The sequence below is a fragment of the Epinephelus lanceolatus genome, chromosome 22 (genome assembly GCF_041903045.1).
Source record: "Epinephelus lanceolatus isolate andai-2023 chromosome 22, ASM4190304v1, whole genome shotgun sequence".
In the NCBI taxonomy this organism is placed as follows: domain Eukaryota; kingdom Metazoa; phylum Chordata; class Actinopteri; order Perciformes; family Serranidae; genus Epinephelus; species Epinephelus lanceolatus.
Window position 1 is genome coordinate 7653477 of NC_135755.1, and position 24472 is coordinate 7677948.

The window sequence follows — 24472 nt, forward strand, 5'->3', positions numbered from 1 at the left end:
GTTATGAAATGATCACTTATTTTACTTCCTTTGTTGACCGTGGTTTTCAGTTGTTCCAGTTTTCTTCTTTTTTTTTTTACTTTGAGTCACTGATAGTCATGACTGAAAGAGTGATGGGCAAGTCATCATGAAGGGAGTCACAGTGTGGCATTAAAGCAGGGCTGCCCCTGACCAAACTGGGGCCCTAAGCGAAATTTTATTCGGAGGCCTTTATTGTTAAACCAATATTGTGCCCCTACTGCATAGATAGACAGATAAATAATAATAATATTAATAATAAAAGGGACGCTGCTGTTCCTCGTGCGTAAATGCGCACAGCGTCTCTCTTTATGGTGAAACGCGCTTATTGTTTCTGCTGCGGGGTGGGGTGGGGTGGGGTGCTCGCTGCAGGTATTTAATAACCTCAGGCAGATATCTTTTAATGTTACAGTCTTTTGTATTTTTTGTTATGATCCTTCCACTGTAGCTCTGCAGGGAAACACTGTACAGGGGAATAAAAAGTGGGAAGCAGTAACTTCATTGATTATTTAAATCTCCAGATACGCCAAGTATATGCGCATTTACGCACGAGGCACAGCAACGTTACTTCACTGATTATCTATCTATTTTTTTAGATTCAGTTTTATTTATATAGTGCCAAATCACAGCAAAAGTCATCTCAGGGCACTTTACACATAGAGCAGGTCTAGATAATGCTCTTGAATCTATCTATCTATCTATCTATCTATCTAGGCCATAAGCATAGCCGATGCCAATGTGTTGAGATGCAGTAGGGGCAGATAACAGATGCAGTATAGGGGCAGATAACAGGGAGGCCAGGCCCACGGGAGAACCGGGGAGTTCCCCGGTGGCCTGGCCCGCAAGTGCTTGTTTTACTGTTGCATTGAATATGGGTGTTGCCATATTGATTATGATAAGCTAATAATAATAAAATAATACAATCATGTTGTTTCGTTCAGCGTAATACACATTCATATAGGAGTCCTGGTTTATTGAGGGGCACATTTGGTGAGGGTAGGGAAGAGAAAAGCACTGGACTGGAGGACTATGAGCAGGGTTGCTGTTACAGTTGTGTTTAATAGAGTTGTTGACTGTCAGTCTGGAATAATGAGCTTTGGTGATTACTCAGCCCATATGTGTGTCCGTGTGCACGTGCACGTGTGTGAGCATGTAATGTGTGGATTGGGTGGCCTGGGTGGATGTATGACTCCGGGCCTGAATTTTTGTCCCAGTCCGGCCCTGGCTGACATCCATTTATTCATTGTTTTAAGGGTGGGGGTGTTAAAGCTGTGTGTGTGTGTGTGTTCTCTGCTGCTGTCCCTTCTCCCTCTCTTGCAGATCTGCCCAGGTGTGCTGCATTAGTTAACGAGGTGCAGCACACCTGCCATGGAGGAGGTGCTGAAGAGCTCCTGTGCCTGCAGCAGAGGATTAAAGTGAGGATTAAAGAGTTTACAGTTTTGTGCCTCAGATTTTCTTTCATTACATGTCTTTGTTTCTGTGGTTGTAGAAAAACACCACGTCACATTATAAAGTTATTTCCTCATCATTAATGCAACATGTAAAGCAGTAATTTGTAACTGTTTTCAGAGGCAATAAAGTTCATTATAATTATCTTTGTTGTTGTTGTTGAATTCTTTTAGTTCTTGAAAACACACAGTTGTCTGATATGAACAGATTTACACACACAAGAGTCATAACAAGGTTTCTCTTATAAATATAGATTTATTTACAATATGTACACATTATAAACTGAACACAATACATTTTACATTATAACAATAACCATCAGTCGGCAGAAGATTATTAATGAACGTACAATTTTCTCAGAATTCTGTCGTCTTGTTGATTCAAGAATGTTTTTAAGACACCTCGCTGCTGTAAAGAGACCAAACAAATCTGTGTCATTCATGTGAAGAAAAAACATTTGACTAACAAAGAAAACTAAAAATCCACAACAGATTAAGTTGTAACATATTTCACAGATATTGCAAGAAGGTGAGGATTGTTGATAACACAAGTTCACAACACTTTTCTTCTCAGGTTCTTATTTATCATAAACTTGTTCATAAAGTTCTACTGAATCAACTTACCAGTGACACTGAACCGACATGTAGCAACGCTCCCACCATAATGTGTGAACACTTCACACATATACAGTCCTGAGTCATCAGTCCTGAGTCTGGACACATGAAGTCTGAGTCGTCCCTCTCTGAGGACGTCTTTGTCACACTGGACTCGTCCTGTAAACTGTTCATCCTGAGACTCTGGGACCTCAACACCTCCATGTAGACGAAACAGGACTGAGGCGCTGAGATTATTTCTCCTCTCACAATTAATATATAAATACTTAAGGGAAGTGTCAGTTTTGGTTGTGAAGGTGAATTCCAGTGTGATGTTGTGGTTCTCCTCTGCCTGATAGGAGGTCTGTGTCACATTGACTACAAATGTTCCTGTTGAGGAGACAGAGAGGGAAAGTGAGGAGCAGACAAAGTGACAACTTTAACATGTGAGCCTTTAAACTCCATCTATAGATGTTTGTGTGGAGAGTTTGACTGATTGACTGAATAACAGTGTGCTCTTATTTACAACAAAGCTGGAAGGCTGCAAAACTAAAGAGCTGAAAGATACCACAGGTAATACATGATAGCAAAAATCAACAGTCTGACAGTGTGTTTAGTCTTTAGTGTTTGTGGATAATAAAGTGAAGGTGTAAACTAACCACAGACACAGGAGGTCAGGTTGATGAGCAGCAGGATGATGCACACTCTGACTTTTCAAAGAACAAAAGCTGCAGTAATATATTTCTGACACAAGATGGCGCCAGTGGTTAAAGTCAATGAGTGCTCTCCTAGCAGCAGGTGAATGGGACTTGTTGGTGACTGAGGAGTCCTCTGGACTGTCTCTGACTTCTCACAGACTGACGACACAGTTTGAGTGCTAAAAGGTCAAACACCAAAAACATGTTCAAGTCAGGACTGACTCCTTATTATCAGGAGTTTCTCTTTACTCAACCAGTTAGGAGCTACTTTAAGCTTTAGGATGGATGTTGTGTGAATACGAGCCAGGAGTGCAGAAAATCCTAAAGTGTGAACCTGCAGCTCAGATAAACATGTTCCATGAGTCAATGTGCCTGCATATAAAGGAAAGAGAATCAAAGTGCAAATAAAGCTGTCAAGTGAATTCTATGAAATGAAAATAAATGCTGTGCTCCCTTATAAACAATAGACAAGAGAAAATATTCAAAGTTAAAGACAAATAGAAAGTGTGTCTCTTTCCTAAATGTTGCAGCTGTTGTTTAAAGTCACATAGAGGAGCTTTTTAGGTGGATCAGCTTTTAGGATGATCTGTCTTCAATCAATCACATGTCTGTTAAAGTCTTGTTGTTGAATTGTCTCTTTACTGAGAGAAGCCAGCACATTATTATCTGTTAACATCTTGTCTAATCCACCAATCCTCACATAGGAAATCTGTACAACAGGATTCACATCATGACAACACCAACATCAACACATTCACACATTACCTTGGATGGCTTCAGTCATGGGACAAGCTGCACATGAGAGAATCTTCCACTAAGAGACAGCGCCAGCCAATGAAGAACAACCACCAAAAGCAAAAGCAACAGGGACGTTTTAGCCTCCTTCTTTTTTGAGTATTGGCTCACTGTGTTCAGGAAATGGTTTATGCATGATTAACCACAGCAACTTTGTGTCTGGTCAACACAGACAAAACACAATTCAGCCTCCTACACAGTTTCGTTTCCTTGCCTTCAACCATGTCAGTTGAAGGCAAGGAAACGAAACTGTGTAGGATAACTGTGTTGATTAGGGGGAAGTATTCTCCAGTCGCAAACGTATACTGAGTTATGAATTTAAATAGTACACCCATGGTCATTGTTGACCAAGAGTGCAATGGGCGAGTCATCATGAAGGCCGGTCCTACAACATAGAGTCCCGGTGTGGCATTAAAGTCCGTCATTGGTTCATGTTGTGAGTGTTAGTTGAAGTCTTCCTCTAAATCTCTCTGAGTCTTCATATTAAAATCATAAAGTGAAGGCAGCTGCACTTTTCACAAGCAGCTTCTCTCCACCGACCACAGTGCATGATGGGAAACTCTCTGCTCTCCACTAATCTAATCAAGTTGAATCCAAACTTTTCTTTATGTTTCACTGTAAAGATGATTTGATTAGACTTATTGAAGGATTATTATCTTCATAAATACAAAGTGACTAAAAGTCTCTCAGCTGATTGAGTCTGTCACGAGTTGAGCTGATGAAGTTACAAACAGATACTTCCTCATGTCAAACATTTAGTGTTCAGGAGACAGACAGGGGGACAGCTCTCGTCTTCAAACACCTAAGTAAGTCAAACATATTGTATAATTCAGCCTTTGTCTTGTTTTAATTGTGTCCATCAACTGTGCTTCATTTACTGTTGTTAGTTTGACTGACCAATATTTGAATTCACCGTCGACACAGAATAGAAAGTAACTGCAATCATGTCAGATGTCCAGGTCAGTCTACCAGTAAGAGTGAAATCTACAGCTCATACAACCCCACTTCAAAAAAAGGGAAATGTCCCTTTGGGGTGATGCCTTAACATGTCTAAGTGCTCCATAACTGAAAGCAAACACCAACTTTCACAACTGGGGGTCTGAAATGAATTTCAAACAAATAACACCATTGAAACTTTAAAGCAGGGGTCAGCAACCTTTTGGATGTCTTGTGTCAGGTTTTAAAATTTCACAAAAAGCCCAAATTTCTCAAAAAAAAAAAAAAAATCATAAAAATCTGAGAAGAAAGTGGTGATTTTTTGCAAATAAGGCATAAAATTTAGCAAAAATAGAAGTCCTGAAATTTCGCAAAAGTTTGAATGACTATGTGTCTATATTACACACAAAGTAAATGCAAAGACTGGGAATAGACTGGCCTTTTGTGTCTCTTGCTGTCAAAAACAATGGTGTATTTTGAGCCTAGTTAATTATCTCAGATTATTTTGAATCAAATTGTTCGTTTAATTCACCATTAGGTTATTTTTTATTAAAAATGTTTTGCCATCCCAAAAAGTATATTAAATATTTTTTATTGAATTACTCTGCGTGCCCATGTTAATGACCTTGTGTGCCATCATGGGCGCACATGCCATACAGTACACAAAAACCACCATGTAAAACTGTAAAGAGCTGTTGTGCGATTGACTACACAAATATATTCAACATGAGAGCAGAACTATCTTTTTACAGTGAAAAATAAAGACAAGCATCATTAAAATTTACAAACACAACTACAAACCAGCCGTGGAAATGTGGGAGTGCGGGTTCTCTTATTGCCTACCTCTGCTTTAAAGACACAGTTTCTCAGATCACTCTAATCAGATCATCCCAAACCCGAACTCTGTAGATCTCACAGATGCTTCCAGGTTTTCTTTGAATGCCTGGTAACTCTGGCACTTCAGTGGGAGTTTCAGCGTTGTGAGGTAGGTTGAGGTGACTGGCACAGTAATCTCCGGAGATACTTCAACATAAAGGTGCTGGGGAGGTATACTCCAACCTGTCCAGAACTTCAGGAGGAGTTGTAGTTCCTGAGAAGACCCTACAAAGACAGTCAAGTATTTTAAAACACAAGAACAAGCTACATTATACCTTTTTGAAGTTTACCCGAACATCATTAGTCACTGCTTCACTGTAGAGTGATTTTAAAAACTTGGACTTTCTACAGTAAAATAAAACATTGTTTACAAAATGTGATTTTTCACCAACATGTTTCCATAAATATGGACTCAATGTGAATAATTAGCAACAGCTCTAGGAGATGTACATTGTTCCAAATCAGATCTATTTTTTTCTGAGATAACATTTATAATCTGACCTTTTTCAATGTAGTCTCTCAAAAAGCCTGTGACCAGGCATGTCTCCTCCACCTTGCTGTGGTTATCCTCATCCTCACTATCTGGCATTGGCCAGATGATCCTTTTCAAGATGGTCTAAGAAGTAAAAACATTTTCAAAGACTATAAAGTAAAAGGGTATATTAACAGAGTAGAGCTACTTTGCAAAGAACTATCACATTTAGAAAAGTACAGGTAGAAAAGGCAATCTTAACTGTATATAAAAATGGAGGCTTGTTATCTGAATGATAGAACTCCAAGATGTTACACTTAAAGCCTTATTCCAGTTTTATAATTACAATGACAATAATAACCATAATGATATTTATGTAAACAGTCAGCAGTTTCATATGAGAAGCTAATTACCTGTGAGTCCATCACTTGTTCTGCCGATCTTGGGAAAAGGACCTCGGCTAGGGCCGGACGCTCTTTAATCATGGTGACAACACCGCTGTCTTTCAGCCCCCTACGGAGCTGCTTCATTTATGTTCTTCTCCGTTCAATGACCTACAAAAATAAATTATCAAAGAGTTTGTTAAGTATAACTTACATATAGTTGTTGGTGGAAAAAAAATAAGACAACATTACACTAGTGAATCTGTTTGTTTTACAATATACTTAGCATAATTATTTTTTGTTGGACTACTTTTAATGTTTTTTACCCAATAAAAGGGCGGAGAAATAAAAAAAAAGTGCAAATACATGTAAATCTTTTTTCACATTTACTTAATTTCATTTAGAATTATTCATATACCGCATGCTGTAGGATTTTCTCTGCCAACCACCTCCTGTTGTCATTACTGATGCAAGGAAGATCCCAGCTGAAGGCCAAGTTGTTCACCTCGCATCGTTCCTGTGGGGTCAGTTCCCTCTGACTATCAAGCTGCAATTAATAAAGTAAGGCAATGGTATATCACTTTTATGGCCTATGCTTTTTATGTTAAATACAAAGTAAACATATTTGCATGATAGCATAGGAATAATCAATTCAAGTGAAAAAAAAAGTAGCGTCATGAGGAAATAAAACAACTTCAAGTGACACTTACTATAGACACCACATCAACAACATCTGTATCAGGGCAGTCAGAAAGCTCAAGTGCAGCAGACTCCTCGTTACTTCCAACAATTAGCTGCAACATTGCTGGACTCAGTCCAGTGAATCGAGGACCTCCATGAATAAAAGAATGTCCTATGGCACGTCCAGCTACTCGGAAAAGGTCTCCATCTATCAGGGGTCTGGAAGTGGATGGGACCTTGTGATCGCCTGTCCCATTGAACAGAAGAGTTCTGCCAGTGCTCTCTGAGAGTCAAAAACAAAAACAAAAGATACAAATACAAGCTGATTTCTGGTGAGACAGTAGCATTATCCTGAGTTTTTTTAATCGCAGTTCAAGGAAATATCTAGCTCTGATAATGCTTTACGTAGTGCCACACAAACGGATTTGGGTGAGTCAAAATACCAGACATGAGAGAAGACAATTTTCAGTTAAAGAATATTTATTTGTGAGAATTATGTGAAAAATCTGTACAAGACAGCTTACGCAATGACACAATGCGCCCTCCGTTGTCAATTTGAGATCAATTTTGGTGACCAACCTTTCCAAATCCAACAAGGGCTTTAGGGCCAACTAGTCAGAGCCAGTTAATCTAACCCAACTACTTCTGTTTGAGGCGAAATTGTATGCTTTTTTACAAACAAAACAATACAATAAATTGTTAAAACTCACCGAGGTCAAGGTTCCATTACCATGGACAGGAAATGCCGTTTTACCCCATCTCCAACAGCTGCATCACCTGAAATACAAGGAGTTACTCTGTAGACTTAATAGGAATGTGTATGTAATGTAGGGGCCAATCTATTTCAATAGGTTTTATTCCCAGCTCAACTACTTCCTGAAATTAAAGCAGCTCCTTTATTTCATAAAGGAGCTGCTTTAATTTGATAATACAGGTGTGCCTGATCATGGTTGTTGTGACTGCTTCAGTAAGGCACATCTGGGTTAATCAATTTGGCATGTAATGTAAGACAGGAAATAAACGAGCTGCTTTAATTTAAGGAAGTAGTGGAGCATGAAGTCTATTCAGCTAGTTAAAAGATTTACTTCAGTTTTAAGTTACAATCACTGTTCTTGTTACAAATTCTGCAGTAAAACACATTTAATGAAAGATACCTACCAGTCAGTATAACAGAAAATGGGCTTGCCCAGTCAATTCCTGTTTTTTTGTAGAAAGTTAGAATCTCCATTTCACGATCTTCCTCAGTGGATCTGAGATCAAGCCTTGCAACCAACTCTGGCTTGAGTTCAGCATTGTTGAGCAAGGTTTCTTCAGCAGTTGAATCTGAATTATTTTTTCTTGGAATGATAGCAGGAAATTGTTAATACACTCTAGAAATCTAAAACATAATCCATAACAGTTCAGTGTGTGAGACACACTAATAAAATAACAATAAAAAAACAATTGTGTCAACTGATGTTTTAGGATCATAAAATGTCTGTAGGACTTCTTGATTTACACCATGTAAATTCATGTATAAACAAGAAATATGTCTCACTTCTCACAACAGTCAATGTGGCCTTGAATCTCAGAGAAGCTAAATATCTCTGCACAGTAGACACATTCCACCATTGGTCCAGTTGTTTGAGGAGTGAGGGTCACACTGGGAGGATCCTAGCATAAATGAGATGATCGTAACATAAATATGCATCAAGCAATCAAACATCTTTCTTTACATAGAGAGCTTGGTGGATTTTGTACAGACATATTTCAGTTGTGAGGGTTACTGGCTGGGGATTTCCTTGCCAATATTCTATCATACTCTAAAGAATCAAATACTACATACTACTAAACATACATAATACTAAACAAATTATTACCTGCAGGTCAATGTCTTTTTGGAGTGGCCTTATGTAAATCACAGCTGCCCCCACTCCAAGTTCTTTGTTGCACAGGCCCTCTGGAGTATACCCATCCTTTGGGCAAGGAATGATTTCCAAGACCTTGGACTTTGTAGATCCCCGGCTCCGCAGGAGTTGAAACCCACCACAGTGCTTTAGTTGTGGAAAGTTCAACTCTAGGTGATCGGAAAAGTCAGATGCACCACAGTATTTATCTGAGGAAAAAACAAAACAAAACAGTATTATAACCGGCTTGGAGGTAAAATGTAAACAATTGTGCTTTTTTAACACAGTGCTGGTACTGCCCTCAGAGGTGCTTAATAGAAAAAAACCCATGTTAATACACATGCACCTGTTTGACTGAGATGTAATTTCTCTTTGAGTGAATAAGATGTGCTTTTTAAGAAGAAATAAGATGTACAATCATTTATTAACACATTTGAAATTAAAATATGTAAATATGTACAATGTTTACATTGTACATGTTTTATTCATGTAGTAGCTTTTGTAAATTTTAGTGATGCTTGTCTTTATTTTTCAGCAGTCTGTAAAAAGATAGTTCTGCTCTCATGTTGAATATATTTGTATAGTCAATCGCACATCAGCTCTTTACAATTTTACATGTGTTTTTTGTGTTTTCACGGCATTCAAGCTAATGGTGCCTCTCGTCTTTCTGCCATTCAGCGGACGTAAACCCTGTGACTCCTCCATGCTGTGACGTCATGTACATACCCTCTTTACAGGATGATGTTAGCTTGCTATGGCATTGCTGCCTGGCGCACCTCCTCTGGTGCCCTAAAGTTAGCTAGCTGACCAGTCTCTGACATTTTAAGTAGCACAGCTGAGGCATTGGTCTTACTGACTGCGATGGCCACACCTGTGGCCTCACAGCTGGTCTAAATGTCAGTAACCCTCTGGCACTTACACTTTAATTTCTTTCTAGTGTACATTTAGTTAATTTCGTCCTAATTTAGTTTACTTTGTTTCAGGCACATGGCACATTACAGACAGAAGGCAACACACATGGGTTTTGTTTTATACAACATACACACATTTTATTTAGCATTTTCATAGTACATTAGTTCTAATTGTAGCGCGCACATTTAGTTAACTTTTGTACAGTCAATATTTTGTTCTTTAGTTAAATGCAGGGGCGGAAATCCCGGGGGGGGGGGGGGGGGGGGGGGGGGGGGGCAGGGGGGACATGACTCCCCCTTCAGTAAAGCTGTACCCCCTCTAGAATAATTTGAGACACAATTAATAATTTTTGAACAATGCAGTAGTATTTATTGAAAGCACAATGTAAGCGGTGCTCATTATAATCGCGCAATAATGTGCTATTTAAATCTTAAAAGATTTAGTCCCCCCCTCCCATTCCTAGTAGTGGTATATCCCACACTCTTTCCAACGGGTGGGGCTGCTTGGCAGGAGCAGCAGCGTGTGGCTGTTACCGCTGTCCACATCGTGCATCGCAGGGTAAGATGTTCACTCACACAGACACAGTTTAACTTACACAAGTTACAACACATCCCATTTACTGTTACAACAAGCCCCAGGCCCAGGCTGATAATATAAACTGTCTGCAACATTTCTCCTGCATTGTTCAAAAGCCTACTCAATTACGAGTGCTGCTAAGCTAAAAGCTAATGATTAAGCTCAGAGTTTAGTGATAGAGAGGACAGGAGAGAAAGAAGAGGGAGAGGACAGGACAAGAGCAGTCAGTGGCGGAGCGGCTCGTAGCTAATGGGTACCTGTCTGTAGGCTCTCCACCTGTCAGTGAGACAAACATGAAAGACGTGCAGGTGAGGAGCGGTCATTACGCGCGACTATTACGCATGGTTGTGAGGTGCGCAGCGGCAGATCTCACAGCACACTGTTTATAAACCAGTTTAATTGCAGGAAATGTTTAGTTTTAGTTTTAGTTTAGTCAGTATAGACATTCACTCTGCCTGTTGGAGAGATAGGGAGAAGATTAAAGCGTCAAATTGCAGTAACTTTTTTTCCTTGTCCCCCCCTGGAATTATTCTTTAAAATTTTACTGTTTATTGTCCCCCCCAAAACTATGAAATGGGATTTTCACCCCTGTCAACAGTGTCACAAAAACAACCACTGCACGACATATAGAGGGTAACTCCACTGGTCAACTACACTAACAACCTCATAACCATAGTATATAATATAATACATATTTCAGACCAGAGAAAACTTTCGTCAGTGTTCCTCATTTATGTACAACAAGAGCTGTCCCCCTGTCTGTCTCCTGAACACTAAATGTTTGACATGAGGAAGTATCTGTTTGTAACTTCATCAGCTCAACTCGTGACAGACTCAATCAGCTGAGAGACTTTTAGTCACTTTGTATTTATGAAGATAATAATCCTTCAATAAGTCTAATCAAATCATCTTTACAGTGAAACATAAAGAAAAGTTTGGATTCAACTTGATTAGATTAGTGGAGAGCAGAGAGTTTCCCATCATGCACTGTGGTCGGTGGAGAGAAGCTGCTTGTGAAAAGTGCAGCTGCCTTCACTTTATGATTTTAATATGAAGACTCAGAGAGATTTAGAGGAAGACTTCAACTAACACTCACAACATGAACCAATCAGGGACTTTAATGCCACACCGTGACTCAACCTTCGACGACTCCCATGTATGATGTCTCGGTGTGTTGTGACCTCAAATTTCTGGGTTCAGCTTTCTTTGCACAACTGAACATCTCTGATGGGCAGATAAGACCTTGTAAGACAGTGTGTTGTCTGTTATCATCTGCATGTGTATCAATTTAGTGCTATGAACATGATAAGATATGCCTGAAAAGAGTGGGATTATGAATGTGTTTGTACTCCTTAAAAATACAAGAGTCGGCAGCACGCTGACAGTTGATATGGATGGAGGACTCTTGACATCAACTCAGGGAATGCTGCTGTCCCTTTTTCACAGCTCTTAAAATTTCCTGAAGCCATCCAAGGTAATGTGTGAATGTGTTGATGTTGGTGTTGTCATGATGTGAATCCTGTTGTACAGATTTCCTATGTGAGGATTGGTGGATTAGACAAGATGTTAACAGATAATAATGTGCTTGCTTCTCTCAGTAAAGAGACAATTCAACAACAAGACTTTAACAGACATGTGATTGATTGAAGACAGATCATCCTAAAAGCTGATCCACCTAAAAAGCTCCTCTATGTGACTTTAAACACCAGCTGCAACATTTAGGAAAGAAACACACTTTCTATTTGTCTTTAACTTTGAATATTTTCTCTTGTCTATTGTTTATAAGGGAGCACAGCATTTATTTTCATTTCATAGAATTCACTTGACAGCTTTATTTGCACTTTGATTCTCTTTCCTTTATATGCAGGCACATTGACTCATGGAACATGTTTATCTGAGCTGCAGGTTCACACTTTAGGATTTTCTGCACTCCTGCCTCGTATTCACACAACATCCATCCTAAAGCTTAAAGTAGCTCCTAACTGGTTGAGTAAAGAGAAACTCCTGATAATAAGGAGTCAGTCCTGACTTGAACATGTTTTTGGTGTTTGACCTTTTAGAAGTCAGAGACAGTCCAGAGGACTCCTCAGTTACCAACAAGTCCCATTCACCTGCTGCTAGGAGAGCACTCATTGACTTTAACCACTGGCGCCATCTTGTGTCAGAAATATATTACTGCAGCTTTTGTTCTTTGAAAAGTCAGGCCTACATGTGTGCAGGAGAACAAATAAGCTTTCCATTGCTGTGGTTGTAGTTGACATAGTTTTTAGTGCTGATGCCTGGTGTCCATCAGTTGTGTGTGATAATCAGGATAATAAATACAAAGGAGTATTGTGATGACTAAAGACAGACTGTAGATTGTCTCTGTGTCACCTGGAATAAGTGAACTTTGATGTCATGTGTTTGTGACTCTTCACCTCTGTCTCCTCTCACAGGGAGAAGATGATGTGCATCATCCTGCTGCTCATCAACCTGACCTCCTGTGTCTGTGGTTAGTTTACACCTTCACTTTATTATCCACAAACACTAAAGACTAAACACACTGTCAGACTGTTGATTTTTGCTATCATGTATTACCTGTGGTATCTTTCAGCTCTTTAGTTTTGCAGCCTTCCAGCTTTGTTGTAAATAAGAGCACACTGTTATTCAGTCAATCAGTCAAACTCTCCACACAAACATCTATAGATGGAGTTTAAAGGCTCACATGTTAAAGTTGTCACTTTGTCTGCTCCTCACTTTCCCTCTCTGTCTCCTCAACAGGAACATTTGTAGTCAATGTGACACAGACCTCCTATCAGGCAGAGGAGAACCACAACATCACACTGGAATTCACCTTCACAACCAAAACTGACACTTCCCTTAAGTATTTATATATTAATTGTGAGAGGAGAAATAATCTCAGAGCCTCAGGTCTGTTTCATCTACATGGAGGTGTTGAGGTCCCAGAGTCTCAGGATGAACAGTTTACAGGACGAGTCCAGTGTGACAAAGACGTCCTCAGAGAGGGACGACTCAGACTTCATGTGTCCAGACTCAGGACTAATGACTCAGGACTGTATATGTGTGCAGTTGTCACAAAGTATGGGAGGAACTCTGCTACATGTCGGCTCAATGTCACTGGTAAGTTGATTCAGTAGAGCTCAGTCAGTAAAACAAGACTACAGTCTACAGCCTGCTAACAGCTCTGTAAGGCTGCATTTGAGAATTTTTATTTATTTATCCATATTCCTGTGTGACAGTTCCAATATAAAGTTTGAAGCATGAAAATATTCATTTCAATGCAAAATAATTTTATTTATCATGAAGGAAATCCTTGTGCCAGACAACACTTCAAATCACAGTAACACCACTGATAAAGAACAGTCTGATATTTAGTCTTTGTCACTGAGACAAATCATTCTCCCCATCAGTCTGCTGTGTTTATCTTGTCTCCTGTTGCAGTAAAATGCTTCTCTGTCAGACAACAGTTACATTTTATTCTCTGTCCTTTGCAGCTGCTGATGAGCCCAAACTTCAGAGACCATCAGAGAGTCCACAACCAGAGAGTCCACAACCAGAGAGTCCACAACCAGAGAGTCAGGGAAGGATCGGCCTCTATGTTGCACTGGGACTAGCAGCAGCAGCAGCAGCAGCAGCAGCAGCTCTATTAGCTGTGTGTGCCAAACACCACTTTAGATGGTTCCACAGACGTTGAGTTTGTCAGAGGAACAGTCCATCAGGACTAACAGGACTCTGTGTGGAGGACCCTCTTTGAATGAGTCATCAGAGCACTGATCCAGATTTGACTCTTAAACTCTGAGACTCTCTCCCTCCAAAGTCTGATTTGAGCACCAGAAATACTTGTTTATTGAACATTTGTTGTTTTTATATATTTATTTATATTATTTCTTTAATTCCTCAAATTCTTTCAAAACAGCATCATTCAATATATTATTACATTTATCATTGATCTCTATGTGCTGTTGTTTTTCTGTCAGAATAAAGTGTTACAATGAAAAGTCTTTATTTTAATAAGTCTTAGAGTAAAGACAGTTTTTATTGATCTCTGTGTGTTGTTGCCTTCATTGTTCATTGTGTCATTGTTACTAGTGTGCTCACTGATCCATTCAATGTTTTAAAGATATCTTTATACATGTCCTGTGTGCAGCTTAAGCTAAGCACAGAGAGAGCAAAACTATCAGCACTGAATCAAATATAATACAGTTTGAACTTCACTCTCCTGTGGAGGTTTCACAAAGTAGCTTGAATGTAAAATCATCTATTTCCAACCTGATGTTGCTGCTGTAACATCCAAACAGCCTCCTCCTCTAGCAGCCATACCTGGGGCCTCATGTAGAAAACTGTGCGCACAATCCACACTAAATGTTTTCCTAAGTACCAATGAGGAAATGTACCTATGCCCAAACAATACTCTGATTTATACAAGCGTGCGTACGCCTCTTTGTGCACTATTTTCTTTTATAAATCCCACATTAACTTGGAATTGTCCACACCTGGACCAGCCTCATGTCCTGCCATAAATGGTCAATGCAAAGCACCTCATTAATGCTGATGCAGAGACACGAGACAGCTGATCAGTGGTTCTTCACGGTAAATCACAGCAACGACCAAGAGGAAAACCAAGAAGGAGGACAAATGTCTGGGCTCCAAACATTCTCGCCTCATCAGATATCCGTCACGTCTTCTCCCTGATACCTGGCCATTGTTGTTTTAGTTGGATTAAGTGCATACTGTTGTAATGCAGGACAAAGGGAATCTCTCAAATAAACTAACAGCAGAAGGTGTTTGTGATCATCAGTAACATTTAAAGAGCCTGATGGTCTAAATGATCACAGCTGTAACCTGCAGACAGGTGAGCATTTCTAAACAACAAGAGCTCCCTCGGCTGCTCATTGTCATTAATACACGTGTTAGCAGCTCAGAGCTTTTCACTCAGCTCACACACAATGAAAGAAGGACAGTTAATAACACACAGTTAATAACAGACAGTTAAATGTTCATGATGTCATTTGGTGATTTATTTCAACCACTGAAAAAATGCTCAGACAAAAATGGAAACAGCAACATTTTTATTAATGTTTATTTTCAAAAGATGACAACATATTTAACAGTGTGCTGCTACTCTTGACAACATGAACATGGACCTGGACGTGGTCTGGGTCATCCTGAACAAGCATTTTGTTTAGTGGAAGGTAAAAGGGGAGAAAGCATTGCTCACAAACGTCTCAAACAGAATTGGGCGTGTCCCAATGGGGTTTCCCCAGTTACTGTTAAGATTCTCAAAGGAAGGAGAAGCGCGCTGACGCAGTACTGCCAGGCAAAAGTTCAGTAGAGTTGGATAGCGGAACTGCAGCGACTCTGTCATGCACTGAAGGAATACAGCGACACTTCATCACTCTCCTTGGATATGTATTTTCAGTCTACACTGTTGTCTTTCTACACAGATCGTCTCACGACTGAAGCCATCCAAGGTAATGTGTGAATGTGTTGATGTTGGTGTTGTCATGATGTGAATCCTGTTGTACAGATTTCCTATGTGAGGATTGGTGGATTAGACAAGATGTTAACAGATAATAATGTGCTGGCTTCTCTCAGTAAAGCATCTGGTCCATGTCCATGGGAGAGGGATTCCCTCAATGTCACCGAGGGTTCCAAGGCAAGAGTCCATAAATGAGCATGTACGTCAGCGGGACTCCGAGGCGGGACTTGGGCGAGATAAATACCTTGGTTGCACTAGAGGAGGATGGTTCTTTTGAAAGACAAGTGTTGCAGTGCACCGTACTGCACAAGCTCCGGCCTGCACTGCGGACACCAAGAAACCAAAACAAAACCAAGAGCCTCTCAGCCTGGAAGAGCAACAAGCGGTAGGTGACTTTATGTGGACGATATGTGGGGATGAAATAAGATGTTTGCTCCTTCCAAAACAATAGAAAAGCAACTCCTGTCAATCATCACATATGGCCCACATCAAATAAAGACCCAGCAGCACATGCGGCTCCCCGGGCAGGGTTGTGCTGACATATACGAGAGAGGTTTTCATGGTTAGGACTGTCAGGCAGAGATCTATTAATCTGAACCCAAACCAGGGGTCGACAGCCTGAACGATCAAAGGAAACATGTTTGAAACACACGCTGGCTACTCAGCAGGGCTATTTAGGATGTTGTGGTGGGCTACTTAAACTTTGCAGCGTTGGTGGCGGTGATGGCAAACCAGTTTTCTGTTTTGGGATCAGGAGTCTAAAGACAGCCTAGACTTAAGACTAGGCCCCAGTATTAAGTTTGGCAAAAAGTTAGAGCAGCCAGCTGGAGAATGAAAGAATCAGTTGATACAACAATGATGAGGAGAATTAAAATGTTAAATCATATCTTATTCATTTTAGTATAATTTTTGTTAAAGCCACAGTGAGCCACTGGAGAGAGACCCAAACCAAGATTTTATTCCCACAGAGGAAAGTCCTGCCTTTAATACATTTGTGGTCATTCACCACTAACATGACAAACCTGTCTCGAAATAAAGTTTGTATATTAATAAACTGCTTCTTTATTGACGTTGTTGTGGCGACTTAATCGCTGCAATGTTGGAATCTGTGAGAGCTGGGGGAAGTCGACTGGACTCCTCACCTTGTCCTGATTGTCTACTTTATAGCGTTTGGGCAATACTTATAGTGTAATCACTGCCGCCATCTTGTGGCAGAAACACGGTACTGCAGCAATTTATTTATTTATTTTTGATGTTTTCTTTTCTTTCTTTTTTTATTGTAAACACGTGTCGCCAGGAAAAATAAAAAAAAGTTGTTGGTTGTAGTTGACATAGTTTTTAGTGCTGATGCCTGGTGTCCATCAGTTGTGTGTGATAATCAGGATAATAAATACAAAGGAGTATTGTGATGACTAAAGACAGACTGTAGATTGTCTCTGTGTCACCTGGAATAAGTGAACTTTGATGTCATGTGTTTGTGACTCTTCACCTCTGTCTCCTCTCACAGGGAGAAGATGATGTGCATCATCCTGCTGCTCATCAACCTGACCTCCTGTGTCTGTGGTTAGTTTACACCTTCACTTTATTATCCACAAACACTAAAGACTAAACACACTCTCAGCTATGACATTTTTTCTGACTTCACAACTCGGGCTAAAAACTGGAGACACTGACGTCATGTTTTCTGGTATTTGGGGATGAAGGATCTCAGACATGCTGGGTTTTATACAGGCTGATGTCAGTATTTCTAGCTGTGCTGGCAGCATCGCTCGAAGGATGACAATGTCAGTTGATTTTTGAGCAAATACCTGGCAGTAAAGGGGAATAAATACTATAATGTGTTATGAGTGAACACTTTGTGATTTAATGTGTATATGTGATGAGTGCAGCCTGTGACCCAACATTTAGAGCCTCCGTTAATCTCTTTCCTCTCTCCTCCTCCTCCTCTCAGGGGTGTCTAAGCCTTATGACACTCCTCTGAAGTACCAGGCAGAGGAGAACAGTGACGTCCAAGTTGAATGGAGCTTCTCGTCTGAAACCGACATTCCCCTCCCCTCACTGAAGATCCACTGTCAGAAGGTGTTAGGGCTGAAGGTCTTCTATCATCTGGACAACTGTATTGAGGAGTCTCAGCACGAGCAGTTTGCAGGACGGGTGCAGTGTGACAAAGACGCTCTCAGAGGAGGACGTGTCCGCCTTCATCTGTCCCGAGTCAAGATAAATGACTCGGGTGTGTACCTCTGCAGGATGGCCACTGACTTTGGCAGGAAGGTTAAAGTGTTCTCGCTCAGCATCACTGGTGAGTCGACTCATGGTCGTCTGTCTGTCTGTCTGTCTGTCTGTCTGTCTGTCTGCAGCTCTCAGCCCTTAAACAATGATGGATGGATCATTGTCATCCTTCACACCTGTCAGTCACAGCCTTCATGGCGTACAGGAAGTTGTCAGTGACATGTTTTTAATGTTTTTTACAGCAGCTGTTGACAAGCCCAAACCAGTGACCCCAACACCAGCACCAGTGAGTCGGGGAAGAATCAGCCTCTGTGTTGTACTGGGACTGGCAGCAGCAGCTGTACTGGTTTTACTGGCTGTACTGGCTGTCCGTCACTGTTCTTTAAAATCCTGCAGGACCATGAAGATGTGTTCTGTAGCACATCAATAAAATGTTTCATCTTTCTTACTCTTCTGCTGCTCTGAAGAGAAATCCACCAGCAGGATGAAGACAGAACTGGTTCTTGTGTTGGAGAATGATGCCGAGCTGGAACGTTTCAAACTGATGCAGATTCAAACTAATGCAGCTGAGTTCATGGTGGATTTGTACTGTCATTGATTCAATGATCCACGTGATGTTTTTCCTTTTACAGAACGTGTTTTATGTCAGAAGAACTAAAGTCAGAGTAGCTGCACAGTGTTAAACCTTTTATAGTCTTTTTGGAATAAAGATAAATAAAAATGTTGCTGTTTGCATTTTTGTCTGAGCATTTTTTCAGTGGTTGAAATAAATCACCAAATGACATCATGAACATTTTACTGTGTGTTATTAACTGTCCTTCTTTCACTGTGTGTGAGCTGAGTGAAAAGCTCTGAGTTGCTAACAGGTGTATTAATGACAAAGAGCAGCCGAGGGAGCTCTTGTTGTTTAGAAATGCTCACCTGTCTGCAGGTTACAGCTGTGATCATTTAGACCATCAGGCTCTTTAAATGTTCCTGATGATCACAAACACCTTATGCTGTTAGTTTATCTGAGAGATTCCCTTTGTCCTGCATTACAACAGTATGCACTTAATCCAACTAAAACAACAATGGCCAGGTATCAGGGAGAAGACATAACGGATATCTAATGAGGCGAGAATGTTTGGAGCCCAGACATTTGTCCTCCTTCTTGGTTTTCCTCTTGGTCGTTGCTGTGATTTACTGTAAAGAACCACTGATCAGCTGTCTCGTGTCTCTGCATCAGCATTAATGAGGTGCTTTGCATTGACCATTTATGGCAGGACATGAGGCTGGTCCAGGTGTGGACAGTTCCAAGGTAATGTGGGATTTATAAAAGAAAATAGTGCACAAAGAGGCGTACGCACGCTTGTATAAATCAGAGTATTGTTTGGGCATAGGTACATTTCCTCATTGGTACTTAGGCAAACATTTAGTGTGGATTGTGCGCACAGTTTTCTACATGAGGCCCCAGGTATGGCTGCTAGAGGAGGAGGCTGTTTGGATGTTACAGCAGCAACATCAGGTTGGAAATAGATGATTTTACATTCAAGCTACTTTGTGAAACCTCCACAGGAGAGTGAAGTTCAAACTGTATTATATTTGATTCAGTGCTGATAGTTTTGCTCTCTCTGTGCTTAGCTTAAGCTGCACACAGGACATGTATAAAGACATCTTTAAAACATTGAATGGATCAGTGAGCACACTAGTAACAATGACACAATGAACAATGAAGGCAACAACACACAGAGATCAATAAAAACTGTCTTTACTATAAGACCTTATTAAAAGAAAGACTTTTCATTGTAACTTTGAAGAATTTGAGGAATTCAAGAAATAATATAAATAAATAAATATATAAAAGCAACAAATGTTCAATAAACAAGTATTTCTGGTGCTTAAATCAGAATTTGGAGTGAGACAGTCTCAGAGTTTAAGAGTTAAATCTGGATCAGTGCTCTGATGACTCATTCACAGAGGAGAGTCCGACACAGAGACACACACATCACAACAGGCAGATGTGAAGAGTCTTCAGTTCACATCATCATCAACTTTCACAGATTGTTTGCAGTCATTTTACTCATGTGTGGTGTGTAAAGCATTAAAGCTGTTGCTATGGTTACCTGTTGGTGTGTTTGATGTGTCCTGATATACAGTTTTATCACCTGACAGTCAGTGTGAACGTCACGTTTTCTGTGTCTCTGTGGTATAAAATGTAATTCTAACAGTTTTGTCTCCATAACATTCCTGATCAAACTGTTTCCTCTCATCATCTGATGAACTTTTCTTTAATCCTCCACTGGAGTGTGAGTACAAATCTTGTTTTCTGGACTGAAGGTGAATTAATACACAGAAACAAACACTCAGTAGAGCTGCTGCTGCCAGTCCACAGTAAAGGCCGATCCTTCCTCGACTCTCTGGCTGTGGACGACTTGTTGTGTTTGGTGTCTGAGGTTCAGGTCGATCCCTCGCTGCTGTAAAGAGACCAAACAAATCTGTGTCATTCATGTGAAGAAAAACAATTCACTATAAAAGAAAGTGTAAGTGTAAGTGTAAGGATTGTGGATTGTAGAAGTCGACAACACGTCTCCTCTCAGGTTCTTATTCATCTAGAAAATCTGCTGAATTGAACCTGTTAATAAAGTTTCACTGAATCAACTTACCAGTGACATTGAGCCGACATGTAGCAGAGTTCCTCCCATACTTTGTGAGCACATCACACATATACAGTCCTGAGTCATTAGTCCTGAGTCTGGACACATGAAGTCTGAGTCGTCCCTCTCTGAGGACGTCTTTGTCACACTGGACTCGTCCTGTAAACTGTTCATCCTGAGACTCTGGGACCTCAACACCTCCATGTAGATTAAACAGACCTGAGGCGCTGAGATCAGTTAACAGTTCACAGTAGATAAAAAGGGAGTGGAGGGAGCTGCCAGTTTTAGTTGTGAACATCCACTCAAGTGTGATGTTGTGGTTCTCCTGTGCCTGATAGGAGGTCTGTGTCACATTGACTACAAATGTTCCTGTTGAGGAGACAGAGAGGGAAAGTGAGGAGCAGACAAAGTGACAACTTTAACATGTGAGCCTTTAAACTCCATCTATAGATGTTTGTGTGCAGAGTTTGACTGATTGACTGAATAACAGTGTGCTCTTATTTAGAACAAAGCTGGAAGGCTGCAAAACTAAAGAGCTGAAAGATACCACAGGTAATACATGATAGCAAAAATCAACAGTCTGACAGTGTGTTTAGTCTTTAGTGTTTGTGGATAATAAAGTGAAGGTGTAAACTAACCACAGACACAGGAGGTCAGGTTGATGAGCAGCAGGATGATGCACATCATCTTCTCCCTGTGAGAGGAGACAGAGGCTCTATGTTGGATTATTTGAAATGAGAAATGTTCTAGACAACACAGTGAACCCTTTTCTACCATACATTAAATATTGGAAACGATATATTGATGACATTTTTTTCCTATGGAACGGGTCACTAGAACAACTCATAGAGTTCACAAACTGGTTGAACAGTAGGAGTGAATCACTCACTTTTAAACTAGAACATGATAACCAGACTGTCAACTTTCTAGATCTATGCATTAAAAAAAGAGAATAACAAATTGATCACAGACCTCTTTAGAAAACCCACAGATAGGAACAACCTTCTACATAGGGATAGCTACCATCCACAGTATATGAAAGATGCTATCCCAGTGAGTCAGTTCCATAGATTGAAAAGAATTTGTGATACAAAGGAGTCATTTGATAACCAAGTGAGCATAATGAAATCACGCTTCAAGGAAAGAGGGTATGAAGATAAATGTTTAGACGCAGCTCTACAAAAAGTGATAACAAGACCACAAGGTGATAGAAAGACAAAAGATAAATCCTCAGCAGTGTGTGTTCTCAACTTCACTGACAGATCATATGAGCTAAAACATTCTATCAGAAAACACTGGCACATTCTTTCAAGTGATCCAGACGTCGGCCATTTATTTGAGACACCATCTAGAATCACCTTTCGTCGTGGAAAGAATTTAAAAGACAAATTAGTGCATGCCGACTGCCTGTTTGAAAAACCTAAGAGTGGCCTTCCTACTCTTGATGGTAATTATAAATGTGGGCGGTGTGCACGGTGCAACGGCACCATTAAATGTGACACATTTACGCACCCTCTAACTGGAAAAAAATATAAAATAAGAGGAGTCATCACATGCTCAACAACAGGTGTTATCTATTTAAATGCACTTGCTCTAAGGCCTATGTGGGAATGACAACAAGAGCATTAAAAGTTCGAATATCTGAACATCGTTCGGCTATTCGTAACAACAACAACCTGGATAACCCTTTAGCAGTCCACTTTAAACAAGTCAATCATCCAATCACAGCATTTAGGTATTGTGGAATTGAAAAAGTGGTCTTGTCTAGACGTGGAGGTGATCTAAAAGAAGCACTTCTCAGACGAGAAGCCTTTTGGATCACGGAACTCCAGACGTGTGTGTTTGTAAAAGAGTAGTTTTGATATTGTAAATAGTGAGTCAGGTTTATGATTAAATGTTTTTCTATTTTTCTTGAGAGTGACAGGTTGACTGGTATTGGTGCTCTATTTGATGCATTTGTCTTGATTTTTGAGTGTATATATATATATGTGTGTGTATTTTAGCCTCATTGTCTGATGTGTGTTGTTACTTGGGAGTATGTATTCCACATTTAAAATGTTTGAATCCCTTCCCCTTTTTTTCTCTCACCCCCTGCATTCATAGTGAGGTGAGATGTGGTGAAGTCACTGTCTTAACGACTGATGATGACAAACACCTGTGACCACCTAATTACATTGAGCTGGTGGTGTTTAAAAGGGAGCCACACCACAGATGCATTTTATGTCCTGATGAAGGTCCATGCTTGACCGAAACGTTGATGAATAAATAAAGCAGAGTAAAAGTGAGTGCAGGAGTCATCTTTTCTTTAAAAGCACAAGTCCAAGGGGATCAACTCCTAGCACCACAAAAAAACAGTGAGAATGTGCATGTTAATTGAACTTTGACAACTTTAACATGTGAGCCTTTAAACTCCATCTATAGATGTTTGTGTGGAGAGTTTGACTGATTGACTGAATAACAGTGTGCTCTTATTTAGAACAGAGCTGGAAGGCTGCAAAACTAAAGAGCTGAAAGATACCACAGGTAATACATGATAGCAAAAATCAACAGTCTGACAGTGTGTTTAGTCTTTAGTGTTTGTGGATAATAAAGTGAAGGTGTAAACTAACCACAGACACAGGAGGTCAGGTTGATGAGCAGCAGGATGATGCACATCATCTTCTCCCTGTGAGAGGAGACAGAGGTGAAGAGTCACAAACACATGACATCAAAGTTCACTTATTCCAGGTGACACAGAGACAATCTACAGTCTGTCTTTAGTCATCACAATACTCCTTTGTATTTATTATCCTGATTATCACACACAACTGATGGACACCAGGCATCAGCACTAAAAACTATGTCAACTACAACCACAGCAATGGAAAGCTTATTTGTTCTCCTGCACACATGTAGGCCTGACTTTTCAAAGAACAAAAGCTGCAGTAATATATTTCTGACACAAGATGGCGCCAGTGGTTAAAGTCAATGAGTGCTCTCCTAGCAGCAGGTGAATGGGACTTGTTGGTGACTGAGGAGTCCTCTGGACTGTCTCTGACTTCTCACAGACTGAGGACACACTTTGAGTGCTAAAAGGTCAAACACCAAAAACATGTTCAAGTCAGGACTGACTCCTTATTATCAGGAGTTTCTCTTTACTCAACCAGTTAGGAGCTACTTTAAGCTTTAGGATGGATGTTGTGTGAATATGAGGCAGGAGTGCAGAAAATCCTAAAGTGTGAACCTGCAGCTCAGATAAACATGTTCCATGAGTCAATGTGCCTGCATATAAAGGAAAGAGAATCAAAGTGCAAATAAAGCTGTCAAGTGAATTCTATGAAATGAAAATAAATGCTGTGCTCCCTTATAAACAATAGACAAGAGAAAATATTCAAAGTTAAAGACAAATAGAAAGTGTGTCTCTTTCCTAAATGTTGCAGCTGTTGTTTAAAGTCACATAGAGGAGCTTTTTAGGTGGATCAGCTTTTAGGATGATCTGTCTTCAATCAATCACATGTCTGTTAAAGTGTTGCTGAATTGTCTCTTTACTGAGAGAAGCCAGCACATTATTATCTGTTAACATCTTGTCTAATCCACCAATCCTCACATAGGAAATCTGTACAACAGGATTCACATCATGACAACACCAACATCAACACATTCACACGTTACCTTGGATGGCTTCAGTCATGGGACGATCTGTGTGTAAAGACGACAAAATTTACTTGTGTTTGAGTCAAAGCTTGTCTTTCAATACAGAGTCAGTACACAGCGCAGAGCCTATTGTGGAGAGTGATTGAGAGATCTTCAGTGAGCGCAGGAGGCTATTGCTGCGGTTTCACTTCCTAGATATTTCTTTTCGTAGAATTGTAGAGGA

At 40.2% G+C, this 24472-nt stretch overlaps 4 protein-coding genes across 10 annotated transcripts in view; 3 read left to right on the plus strand and 1 right to left on the minus strand.

The window, feature by feature from the left end:
* LOC144459924 (uncharacterized) overlaps window positions 1–24472 on the plus strand; it is a 55547-nt gene that overhangs the window by 9359 nt on the left and 21716 nt on the right. The window lies entirely within an intron of this gene.
* LOC144459875 (uncharacterized) lies at window positions 1297–24424 on the minus strand. 5 transcript variants are annotated; one of them, XM_078164671.1, is made up of 5 exons: window positions 24268–24424; window positions 21255–21310; window positions 2091–2450; window positions 1817–1875; window positions 1297–1415 (listed from the first exon to the last, which is right to left on the minus strand). In XM_078164671.1, exons 2-5 carry the CDS (start codon window positions 21301–21303, stop codon window positions 1359–1361), a joined length of 525 nt encoding a protein of 174 aa, XP_078020797.1. In that variant the 5' UTR covers window positions 21304–21310; window positions 24268–24424; the 3' UTR covers window positions 1297–1358. The 5 variants fall into 5 exon arrangements, 3 of the variants coding, with proteins under 3 accessions (XP_078020797.1, XP_078020798.1, XP_078020796.1); XM_078164672.1 differs by lacking the exons at window positions 21255–21310; window positions 24268–24424 and adding an exon at window positions 3524–3771; XR_013488659.1 differs by lacking the exons at window positions 1297–1415; window positions 21255–21310; window positions 24268–24424 and adding exons at window positions 2720–2937; window positions 3524–3771 and having other exon boundaries at window positions 1703–1875.
* LOC144459857 (uncharacterized) lies at window positions 11674–14252 on the plus strand. The gene is made up of 3 exons (XM_078164633.1): window positions 11674–12766; window positions 13036–13395; window positions 13770–14252. The coding sequence occupies exons 1-3, from the start codon at window positions 12718–12720 to the stop codon at window positions 13967–13969; spliced, it is 609 nt and encodes a 202-aa protein (XP_078020759.1). The 5' UTR covers window positions 11674–12717; the 3' UTR covers window positions 13970–14252.
* LOC144459871 (uncharacterized) lies at window positions 14846–18770 on the plus strand. Of its 3 annotated transcripts, none has more exons than XM_078164659.1 (6): window positions 14846–15127; window positions 15695–15746; window positions 15871–16139; window positions 17262–17317; window positions 17706–18053; window positions 18226–18770. In XM_078164659.1, the coding sequence occupies exons 3-6, from the start codon at window positions 15946–15948 to the stop codon at window positions 18411–18413; spliced, it is 786 nt and encodes a 261-aa protein (XP_078020785.1). In that variant the 5' UTR covers window positions 14846–15127; window positions 15695–15746; window positions 15871–15945; the 3' UTR covers window positions 18414–18770. The 3 variants fall into 3 exon arrangements, with proteins under 3 accessions (XP_078020785.1, XP_078020786.1, XP_078020784.1); XM_078164660.1 differs by having other exon boundaries at window positions 15720–15746; XM_078164658.1 differs by lacking the exon at window positions 14846–15127 and having other exon boundaries at window positions 15508–15746.